The sequence below is a fragment of the Dryobates pubescens genome, chromosome 21, assembly GCF_014839835.1.
Source record: "Dryobates pubescens isolate bDryPub1 chromosome 21, bDryPub1.pri, whole genome shotgun sequence".
Classification (NCBI taxonomy): Eukaryota; Metazoa; Chordata; class Aves; order Piciformes; family Picidae; genus Dryobates; species Dryobates pubescens.
The window spans coordinates 812,097-824,100 of NC_071632.1; the positions used below are offsets into that span (position 1 = coordinate 812,097).

The following is a 12,004-nucleotide window of genomic DNA, read 5'->3' on the forward strand; positions in this document are numbered from 1 at the left end:
TGAGAACTGCCATTTTCAAACACTGCAGTGAGTGGAACTCCAGGAGTGTGACACTGTGATCCTACAAAACCTCTTTATGAGTGCAGAGACTCTCTGAGTTGCACTCCTCCTCCTCTTTTTAGCCTCCCCAAACAAAGATCACATTCTTAATCCCTCAGAGACTGTCAACAGCCACTTGTTTGCACAGCAAGAGAATGGAGAGGACATGATTTGAATTTTTCTGTGTCACTTTTTATTCAAGCATTTGGCATTTGTTCAGTGGTTTTGTGCTCATTTTCTCCACAGTAGTACAACTCCCACTAGAAATAAAGGGCAAACATAATTTGACAGCATGTAGGAAGACTTGAGCAGCTGTATGTCTGATCTCCACTTATCAACTTACAAGCCACAGCTGCACTCACTGTTGAAGGCTGTGGGGAAAAAACCAAGCTATTAGATTTGTACCTTCACAGAACTGTAGCATCACAGAATCATTTTGGTCTTTGGAAAAGACCTCTAAGATCTTCCAGTCCAACCATCAGCTGGGGTTGTTCAGCCTGAAGGAGAGAAGGCTCCAGGGGGACCTTCTAGCTGCCTTCCAATACCTGAAAGGTTCCTACAGGAAGGCTCCAGGGACACCTAATAGAAACCTGCCAGTACCTGAGGGGGCTACAAAAAGTCTGAGAGGGGCTGTTTGCAAAGGCCTGCAGGGACAGGAGCAGGGGCAATGGCTTCAGACTAGAGCAGAGCAGATTGAGATTGGATGTGTGGAACAAGTTCAGCACCAGGAGGGTGGTGGAACACTGGCACAGGTTGCCCAGGGAGGTGGTTGACCTATCCCTGGAGGCTAAACAGGGCTCTGGGCAACCTGATCCAGTGGAGGATGTCCCTGCTGAGTGCAGGGGGGTGGACTGGGTGAGCTTTGGAGGTCCCTTCCAACTCAGGCCAGTCAGTGATTTTAAGATCAGCCTAACACCACCATGGTCACAGGACTGTAATTGATATACTGTGGTAGAATAAACGTGTACCATCCTTTGAAAGTCTTGATGCTAAAGTTGCTTTACAAACTGTCCTGAATGACGTGGTCACAACTCTGCAGAGTGGAGATTTTGGTGCTGCTCACTTCCATTTCTGAATGTCTAGTCTGAGAGCTGTGAAGCTGTCTGGGTATGACAAAGTGTGGAACAGGTGTAAGATTCTTCCATTCATTCCAAGCTGAGCAGCCAAAAAATCCAGAATCCAAGGTCAATAATGACTTTGCAGAATCTTGGCCAGGCCATAAACTCTTTCTGTTAATCCTCTGAGCATCCCTTGCCTCACACCTGGCCAGATGAGTGAGGTGATTCATATGGCTGCACTTACAGCCCAACCCTTGGCTAACCCTTTTCAGGATGGCTGCTGAGAGCAGTCGCAATTCCTTGTGCTGCTTCCTCCTGCAAACAGCATTTTAAAGATCAAGTAGTAGTTAACATATTTTTTGTATGCAGTATCAGTAGAAAAGCTGTTCAAACACATCCATGAAATAATACACTTATGATTAGAGCAGATGTTTCCCATCCCTGGCAACAAACATTCTGCTTCAGGAGATTGTTCTAAGCACTCAGAAGCATCAAACATTTATGCCCATCCTTCCTTTTATCTGGGTGTGTGCAGTGTGCCCAAGCTCAGTGCTTGAGCTGTGAGCCCTGTTTGGGACATAGTGTAATGGCCCTGGTGGTGTTAGGTTGAAGGTTAACCTTGATGATTTTGAAGGTCTCTTCCAACCCAAGCAATTCTGTGGTTCTATGATACTGTGTTTAAGTAATTACCCGAGGAGAATTTCACTGAAGTACCTCCCTAGACCTGCTTCCTGGATGCATGGTTGGGTTGAGCTCAACTTGGCTCTTGCTACAGCTGAAGGAAGTAATTTATTTTTGAAGGGCATTTTTCCTTGTTATTCTTGCTGGTATTTATTAGTCTTGCTGATAGTTTTTGTGAATGAGATGATTTTGTTGACTCTCTGCATTACTTGATACTTGATACATCAAACAAATGAACACAACATAAAAATGAGAACAGCTTTTTTATTAGCAAGCCTAGGTGTTAAGGATCCAGATCTTTCTGTCTGGTGCTTCCATATAGCCTCAGCAGTACAGCTTTGGGGGTTTTAAAGTCATTAATAACCTAAGGTTGCCTTTAATAATTCAGTGTGTACACAGACACCCATTCTCTCTGTGTGGAGAGAAGTTAGCAGAGACAAATGGAGGAGGTAATGGTGTGCATAAAATGTTCTTCTCTTCTTTCCTGGACCTGATCTACATTGGCTCTGCTACCAGAGGTCTGAGCAAATGATATCCAGGTGTCATCAGAGGTCTCTGGCAGCCTAAGTTATTCACTGTGCTTCACTCCTTGGAGAAGCCTTTTTGTCTCCTCTGACTGCAGAGTGAACAGAGTCATTCTATTCTAATTTAGATCTCTAGGATTCAGTGTGAGATCAGTGCTACCCTAGGTAGGAAGGAACAATTGCTCATGCAGTTCCTACAGGATTCCCACTAACTGCATGGGCTTTGAAGGCACTAAACCATTTCCATTCTGGCCTTGTCAGGTATGGAGAGGAAACGATGAAGCAGCAGCTGCTTTGTTGACCACAGGATGTGGAAGTTCGGCTCCTGGCCCTGTTGTTGCTCCAAGCAATGTGATAACTGCAGTATTTCAGTCTCAGGATGCTCCTGGGGCAGGCTTCTCGGCATCCTTCAGCAGCAGTGAGTAACATTAAAGCCAGGTGGCTGCTCCCTTTGGATTGGTTTGATCTGTGTGCAAGCAATTCAGAGCTCACTCCAACGAGGGGACTCCAGGAGGCTCCTTGCTGACCGCAATGAAGCTGCTGCCTGCTCCGCTTTTGCGCTTGCCAAAGGAAGTGACCAGACTTGATCCTTTAGGAGTTTGTTCCTCTGTAGTTAAACTGCTTGTAAGCTAAAGCTGTAATCTTCTTAAAAGAGAAAAGGATCTGCTCCTCCTCTGGAATGCTTGCCTGTGTTCTGCTCAAGGCACGTGCTGACCTGGGGTTTCTGTGGAACGTGGTGTGGCTCATGCCTGAACTGCTCCACAAGTGACTCCTCACCACCTGCTCTGGCTTTGCACTGCTCTGCTTTGTTCTCTGTGCATTGCACATGGCTCAAGCAGCATTTCTTGGGCCTCTGCATTGCTTTACCATGTGCTCTGTGTCGGTCACACCCTTCAGAAGTGCAGGAGGTAGTGTTTAATTGACACCAGCTTGGTTATTTCTCTGGGAGGATGCTGCCACAGGAAACTGCTTTCCCTGCCCTGGAATCAGATTAAAGCAGTGGGAAATAGGTGCTGAGAGGAAGAGACTGGTGAAGGTACAGAATTCTGAACCAGAACTGCTTTTGGTTTTATCATGTCTGCACTAATCTTGTCAGTAACAACTAGCAGCCTCTTGGTGGAGATGATCACAGGCTTCACATTCCTATTCCTAGTCTGATAGCAGCATTTCTCTGAACAATGCTCTCTTTAAAGACTGTAGTTTAAAATAAAGAGAAACCCCAAAGCCAGGCAAAGCCATCAGGATCAGAGGGAGCTTCATGCAAATGAACAGTTCTGTGTGCCTCAAATGTTCTGGGTGCCAAACCTGACCTGCTCCTGTGTATAGCCAGGCAGACCAGAGACGGCCCTGCAGGAGGTGGCCTTCTCCTGGCTGTCAGGCATGAACCTGTGCCAGCTTGGGCTAACCTGGCCATTTCCAAACCAGGCTAAACTGCCTCTGTGCTCCAATAACCCCCATCCAGCTCAGCTACATTTGCCTGAACAAAGGGATTCTGAAATGCTCAGGCTCCAAACCCATAGGAAGAGCAGAGCTGAGGGGCTGTGGCCTGCTCTTGTCCAAGACACCGTGTGAGGCTGCAGGCAGCCCTGTGTGTCCCCAAATCACTGCTCTGTGTATGTGCAAGCCCTGCTTTCCCCATCAGGACAGATAGAATCATAGAGTGGTTTGGGTTGGAGGAGACCACCAAAGCTTGTCCAGTCCACCCCCCTGCACTCAGCAGGGACATCCCCAGCTAGATCAGGCTGCCCAGAGCCCTGTCCAGCCTCACTTGGAATATCTCCAGCCATGGAGCCTCAGCCACCTCCCTGGGCAACCTGTGCCAGTGTTCCACCACCCTCCTGGTGCAGAACTTGTTCCTCACATCCAATCTCAATCTGCTCTGCTCTAGTTTGAAGCCATTGCCCCTGGTCCTGTCCCTGCAGGCCTTTGCAAACAGTCTCTCTGCAGCCTCCTTGTAACCCCTTCAGGTACTGGCAGGCTGCCGTTAGGTCTCCCTGGAGCCTTCTCTCCTCCAGGCTGAACACCCCCAGCTCCCTCAGCCTGTGCTCATAGCAGAGCTGCTCCCGCCCCTCAGCATTTTTGTGGCCCTCCTTTGGACCCTCTGCATCAAGTCCATGTCCTGTGTTGAAGGCTCCATAACTGGACACAGCACTGCAGGTGAGGTTTGAGCAGAGCAGAGGGGCAGAATTAGAATCATAGAATTGTCAGGGTTGGAAGGGACCTCAAGGCTCAGCCAGTTCCAACCCCCCTGCCATGGCCAGGGACACCTCACACGAGATCAGGTTGCCCAGAGCCACATCCAGCCACCTCCAGGCAGGAGGCTTCCACCACCTCCCTGGACAACCTGTGCCAGGCTCTCACCACCCTCATGGGCAACAACTTCCTCACATCCAATCTGAATCTCCCCACTTCTAGTTTTGCTCCATCCCCCCCATTCCTATCACTCCCTGACACCCTCAAAAGTCCCTCCCCAGCTTTCTTGTAGCCCCCTGCAGCCACAAGAAGGTCTCCTGCGAGCCTTCTCCTCTCCAGACTGAACAACCCCAACTCTCTCAGTCTGTCCTCATAGCAGAGCAGCTCCAGCTCTCACCCTGCTGGCTGTGCTTCTCTTGCTGCAGCCCAGGCTCTGCTTGGCTCTCTGGGCTGCAAGGTCTCACTGCTGGCTCCTGTTGAGCTTCTCCTCCCCCAGCACCCCCAAGGCCTTTTCTTCAGGGCTGCTCTCCAGCCAGTCCCTGCCCAGCCTGTATTGGTGCTTCGGATTGCCCTGAGCCAGCTGCAGGACCTTGCCCTTGGTCTTGTTGAACCTCCTGAGGCTGTCCTGGGCCCAGCTCTGCAGCCTGTCCAGGTGCCTCTGGATGGATCCTTCCCTCCAGCTGTCAGCAGCACCACACAGCTTGGTGTCTTCAGCAAACCTGCTGAGGGAGCCTTAATGCCTCTGCCCCTGTCACCAACAAAGATGTTAAATAGGACTGGCCCCAGTACTGATCCCTGAGGGCCTCCACTTGTCCGTGGCCTCCACTTGGCCATGGACCATTGCCAGCCACCCTTTGGGTGCAGCCCTCAAGCTAGTTCTGTACCCACTGAATGGTCCTTCCATGGAACCCATCCTGCACCAGCCTGGAGCCCAGGATGCGGTGCGGGATGGTGTCGAAGGCTTTGCTCAGGTCCCTTTCTTGAGCTGCTGGCCATGCTGCTTTTGATGCAGCCCAGGATGTGACTGGCCTGAAGGTGAGATGGTGAGGCCCCTGTGTACAGGACTGGTCTTTCTCTGCAAAATGGGAATGCTGTCATCACCTGGACTGCATCCATCCCTTACTGATCTATGTTTGCAGGATGTGGAGTGAATGCCACCAGCCCTGCGGGCCGAATCGTCTCTCCTAACTACCCCAGCCAGTATGACAACAACCTGAACTGCAGCTATATCATAGACCAGGGGCCACAGTCACTGGTGATCCTGGAGTTTGAGACTTTCCACCTGGAAGGTAACTGATTCTTCATCCTTTCAGTATGTACTATGAAGTGTAACTTCTCACTTGAAAGCAGACAAGCCTTCTGCCATGGGAAATAGCTGATGGCTTCATTTGCTGCTCCACTGCAGACAAACATTTACAGAGATTGTTTCCAGGATTCACTGAAGGCTTCCAGAGCAGTGCAGGCAGGCCTCCCTTGATGCATCAGTGGGGTTGGGAACTTGCCAGGTGATTGGAGCCTGCCTCTTGCTCTCATTAACGTCAGAAAATAGGCTTCATTTATTTTCTTTTGGAGTTTTCAAACTGGTTTGCATTCAGAACTGTTCTGGTCCAAACTCAGCTTAAGTCCAAGAAAAAGCTTTCATTTGACTGTGGTTTTATCTGAAATATTTGTTTGAATCCCCTAATGCCAACTGCTGCTTTTCTTAACACTGACAAGTGAGCCACAACACTGACATAACTTCTTCCTGTGGAAGACATCACTACTCTGCAGGCACCAGACTGAATGCCAGTTGTGACACCTCTAGGAGTACATTGCTGCCCTGCATGCTCTCTCTGCATTCAGTTAGTTTATAAATGGACTCAAGCTGTTATAAACCCAAGAGGTAAATCTTACAGACACAGTAATGATCATGGACCTGAATAAATACTGAAAAGATTCTACTTCTTGCAGGGCAATTTGCTCTTTTACTGTTATTGGCTTCCTTAGGCCACAGCAACTAGAAGTCACAGGCTCACAGGATGTCAGGGGTTGGAAGTGACCTATGGAGATCTTCCAGACCAACCCCCTGCCAGAGCAGGAGCATAGAATCCAGCACAGGGCACACAGGAACACATCCAGACAGGGCTGCAAAGGCTCCAGAGAAGGAGACTCCACAACCTCTCTGGGCAGCCTGCTCCAGGCCTCTGGGACCCTCACAGTGAAGAAGTTCCTCCTCATGCTGAGGTGGAACTTCCTGTGATGCAGTTACATGAAGTCCTTAGTTACATGAAAGAAAAGAACTGTGGATATGAGTTCAAGGACATCTGGTTATAAACCAGGAAGTCTGACACTCTCCAGTAGTTGATGATTAAAATTTTGGACACAACCTGGACATACAGCCCTGTACCAAAGAGAACCTGCCTGGCTTGAAACTGGAAAGGAGACTGACATCACCATCTTGCAACCTGCCATGCAGAGGTAAGAGCTTACCCAGCAGTCCCACTGAACGTGCTTAGCACAAGTGCCTGAGGGGTAGCTCTCCTGCACAGGCAGGGCAGTGGCTGGTAGCATCTGTTACAAACCCTTGTAGCTATTCCCTGTGCAAGGAAGCATTGCACCTGCTGAAATCATTGCTGAGTGTGGCCTCAAGAGCTGCACCCCGACCGGCAGGGATGTTCTGAGCTGGGTTTTCCATGTGCAGCTACGTGTCTGATTTGCATAATTTACTGCCTCTTGGGGCTCTCAAAAGAGATCCAGTTGATCTCCCATGGCTGTTTAACAGCCACAGCCAGCAGCCAGTGCCTGTGAGGCATGCACTTCTCAGTGACTTTAACTGGCTGAGATAGCTTTTCCAGAAAATCAGAAGGCAGGAGGTAACTGTGGGTCGTGTCCATGACCTGAATAACTACATGGGTTAGCCACAGCCCTCTGCCCAGAGTGGGTTTGTTTTCAGTTAGGAGGAGATGCCTGTTCTGATTATAAAGGATGACTCCAAATGAGGCAGCTAACCCCCAGCAGTGATGCCATGTCAGTGTCTGGAACCAAATGGACACGACATGCATCCACTCAATGTGAACTATGCATCAAGCACCAAACATAGCAGGTACCAGAGCAAGAGAGAAGTGAGGAAGCTGCAGCTGATGAGTTTGTGATCAAAAATTAACCCAAATGAGCTGCTTCCCAGTGAGTGGAAAATTAGTTTTTGACTGACTTTGACAATAGACATCTAATTTAGATTATCATCTGGATTTATCTCATCCCATAGGGAGTATAAAAGTGCTTTAAACTCAGCCCCAAATGTGTCACACAGGTGGAGTGAATTCCCTGCTGAAGGCCTCCCTCCCCTTCCCCTGTAGCTATCACAGGAAGCCATAGACAATAGGTTATGCCAGATTTAGGCAGCAAAACACAGACAAGAGTAACCCTGCCAATGGAACTTGGTTAGGCTCTGTGATTGCCTTGCAGCATGAAGAATGTCTCTTCCTGTGCCAAACTGAGTACGGTTACAGAGCCTCTCTTTTGATTTGCCTCTTTCACGAAGCTGCCTGAGCTGCCACTTGCTTCTTGCAGCAGCACTTCCCTGCTGTCTGGTTATTTTATAATGGGGGTGGCTTTGTTTTCTTGCTCCACATCTGGGACAGGGAGAAATATTATCTTCCATCTGTCCTGCCTCCTTGGATCACAGGCCTGCACAAATCTAACATATTGGAACTAGTAAAGAAGCCTCTGCTATCTTTGCAGGGTTCCCCTCCAAGAAGCAATTCACACATCCATCTGTTGTTCATAAGCTTTCTTCTGATCAAAGTCCCTGCAAATACCCCTCTGGGAAAGCCAGGCAGGGTGCTATGACATGGCTGTAACACTCTCAGGTGTGAGTACAGCAGCCAATGGCAGCTGGAAGATGAGGGGAAAGGGATGTGGGCCTCCTAGGAGTATTTATACTCTATCCACACAAACCAGCTGCATTGTATTGATCCCATGGTGACCTGAAAATGTTTTAATAACTTGTTTATTTCTCCTTTTTCTCCCCCTTTTTTTAGCCATGAAGCTGTAATTTTGCAATCTGGAATGGGCTCACAGCTTCCTTTAGGAGTTTGCTTTCCCAGTTGTCATTAGGCAGTTCAGAAAACAGATTTTTGTGGAATTATAGAGTCACAGAATGGTCTGGGTTGGAAGGGGCCTCCAAAGGGCACCCAGTCCAACCCCCTCTGCAGTCAGAGGGACATCCTCCACTAGATTAGGTTGCCATCCATTTTGCAGTGGAGCACTTTGAAAGAGGAGCAATATAGAGATAGATTAGATATAGAGATAGATTTAGATTAGATGTAGTACAGATAGAGATAGATAGGTAGGTAGGTAGGTAGGTGGGTAGGTAGGTAGATAGATAGATAGACAGAGAGGTAGGTAGAAAGATAGATAGATAGAGAGGTAGGTAGATAGATAGATAGATAGGTAGATAGATAGAGAGGTAGGTAGATAGAGAGAGAGAGGTAGGTAGGTAGATAGGTAGATAGATAGATAGAGAGGTAGGTAGATAGAGAGGTAGGTAGATAGATAGAGAGGTAGGTAGGTAGATAGGTAGATAGATAGAGAGGTAGGTAGGTAGATAGATAGATAGAGAGGTAGGTAGGTAGGTAGGTAGATAGATAGGTAGATAGATAGAGAGGTAGGTAGAGAGAGAGAGAGAGAGGTAGGTAGATAGATAGATAGGTAGCTAGATAGATAGATCAATCAATACAGGTGATTGTAGTCCCTTGCTTTGCGAATAATGCCTTATGCTATGGAGCTGCTAAACACATTGCACAGGAGCACACATCTGTGTGACACTTCTCCATCAGTCATTGCTAACTGTCTTACCATTTGTACCAGAAGCTGTGCTTGTGAACCAAAACCTCATTATTGTTGACAAACTTCAAGCAAGGTGAGAGGTGCTGCCCCGGTACAAAATGAGAGACTGTGACTATAGACAGGGATGGAAAGAGGACATTGGCATTAGTGATCAGATAGAGGCCCAAATTAGGCCAAGATTTTCTGCAGGCATCATATCAAATAAATTTACCACTGAACTAGGTCAGCCTGGGGGTGAGGTAGAGCTCACAGGTCTTGAGAGCTTTTGCTGTACTTCAGCCTCAAATATTTCTACATAGGCACAAAGTGCTGTCTGCTGTGCACAGTGTGGGAAACAGCCACATTTTTCTACTCAGCACAGAATATCAGGGATTGGATGCCTGCACTGGATGAATATCACACCAATAGTGTAGAAACTTAGCTATGTATTTATTTAGTCAATTCAAAGTGCCTCAGAAGAGTTTTCTGGGTTCGTTTTAATCATTTTTGACCTGACCCAAGCACCTCTGCTACCAGGGCAGGCTGAGGGAGCTGGGGTTGTTCAGCATGGAGCAGAGAAGGCTCTGGGGAGACCTAATAGCAGCCTTCCAGTGCCTGAGGGGGGCTACAAGCAGGCTGCAGAGAGACTGTTTGCAAAGGCCTGCAAGGTTAGGGTGAGTGGCAAGCATATGAAATTGGAGAAGAGCAGATTTAGATTGGATGTTAAGAACAAGTTCTGCTCCAGGAGGGTGGTGGAACACTGGAACAGGCCTTTTCAACCCAACCCATTCTATGCTTCCATGATTCTGAGATAGATGTCTTTATGGACAACAAAGGGACTGGACAGGAATTTCTGCTCAGTGGAAAGCAGACCACACAAGGGTGCATTTTAAAATGCAGTGTAAAGACAACTGTGAACTTCAGAGGCAGGAGGCAAGGTATCAATGCTGGGTAGCACCCAGAGATGACAACTAGAGTGCAGAGACATAGCAAAAGGCCTTGAAAGCAAACACATGCAGCAATTCAAAAAGAGAGATGTTCATTATTCAGGGCAAATAAATGAACATTGGGAAGAAATGTTTGAAGGCTGTAGGAACAAATGGTGCAGAATCCATGCTGGGAAAATTGCTGTTCAGGTGAGAGTCATAGCTACATGGAAGGATGGGGAAGAGTTTATCCTAGAGATAATTAACTGGAAACACTTCACAATATTTTAATCTATCCTGGATGTGAAGACCTAGAGAGATCCAAATCATAGACATATCCCTGTTGAGGGCAGGCAGAATGGGAGAAGCAGCAAGGGAAGACCCTGAGGGTGGGAAAAGCTCTCCTGTTGAATGGCTTTGTTAAGAGACTGAAATAACATTTCAGTCTGAACAGAAAGAGGCCTGGGGCAGGGAGGCAGATTTATGAGGTCATCAGCACAGAGGCAGTTGCATCTCTCCTTGCAAATGAGATTATACCAAGCTGATGTGGAGATAAAGGAAGACAGGAGAGGAGGTGTTTCACTGAATCCTCATGGGTGAACTGCAAGAGTAATACCAGAAGCATGAGCAAAAAGCTCTCAGCAGACAAGGTTCATTGCAGAAAACCAGTGCTAGCTCTGTGGAAAGTGCCTGTCAGCTCCAAGAGGATGTGGGTCTCACATCTGGCTAAGAAAAGGTCTCGGGAGACTCATGAAAGCAGTTCAAGGGGCAGAAATTGGTCTAGGAAAGATGTAAGATGATAGAGGAAGTAAACCACAGAGCTGAGATGCTGATGCTGTGCTGAGCATGCATGGAGGACGTGACAGAACAGGGGCATCTGAGGCTGGGGACTGAGTACAGAAAAAGCATTCAGTGTGATGAGAAATTAAGGCAAGGTGTAAACAAGAGCAGGAATTACAGGACAGAGCTCAAACAATCAGCAGCCCTGCCAGAATTCATGGCTCATGTTTGATATTGGCCCAAGCAATAGGGGTTCAAAGCTAGAAATTAAGCCTTTTGCTCACAGTCCTGTGGCAAGCATCTCACCTCCAGTGCAGCAGTCTGAACCAACTCATGACAGGTATTGTGGAGCTCTGATTTGCTGAGGAGTCTGCTTCACTCCAGAGTCTTTTCAGAGCAGGACCTGAGCTGCTTACTCAAATCTTTTTCATTCCCAAACTGCACTTGTCCCCATTTCAGCTTGTTCTCATTTCTTTGCAGTTTAAAACTGATTATAGTTTCCATTGAACCCTGGAGCAGGCTGCCCAGGGGGCTGTGGAGTCTCCCTCTCTGGAGATATTCAACCCCCCCTGGATGTGGTCCTCTGTGAGCTGCCCTGGGTGCTCCTACTCTGGCAGGGGGGTTGGACTGGATGATCTCTGGAGGTCCCTTCCAGCTCAGTGTGACCCCACAGCTTCCATTCTGGTGGGAAGTGATGAAGACAAAGAGAACACCAAGTTGTGCAAGCACAGCAGTGGCTGGAGCTGGCTTTTCAGTTCATGTCTATTGTGTTTTTCAGTGGCAGCACTAATCCAGCTCTTTTGCATAACCCCTGTGGTTTCCTTCTTGCTTCCACATGATGCCAAACCTCTCTAGCTCCCACCATGCATCTCTTAGTGGTACCGCCAGCTCCTCCCTGTGTTTATGGCTCCCAGCAGGGCAGGGAGGTGCTGCTGTGGCCCTGAGCTCCCAGAGTGCCAGTGGCTGGCGGCCAGCAGGTCTCTGCCCACACTCACAG

The 12,004-nt window shown here is 48.2% G+C and overlaps 1 protein-coding gene across 1 annotated transcript in view; it reads left to right on the forward strand.

Annotated features, from left to right (window-relative positions):
- The window catches only part of CUBN (cubilin), a 173,561-nt gene that overhangs the window by 134,901 nt on the left and 26,656 nt on the right, over positions 1-12,004 (forward strand). The window contains exons 55-56 of the mRNA XM_054171388.1: positions 2,564-2,720; positions 5,635-5,784. Of these exons, the coding sequence (XP_054027363.1) occupies positions 2,564-2,720; positions 5,635-5,784 (307 nt within the window). The remainder of the gene's footprint in view (positions 1-2,563; positions 2,721-5,634; positions 5,785-12,004) is intronic.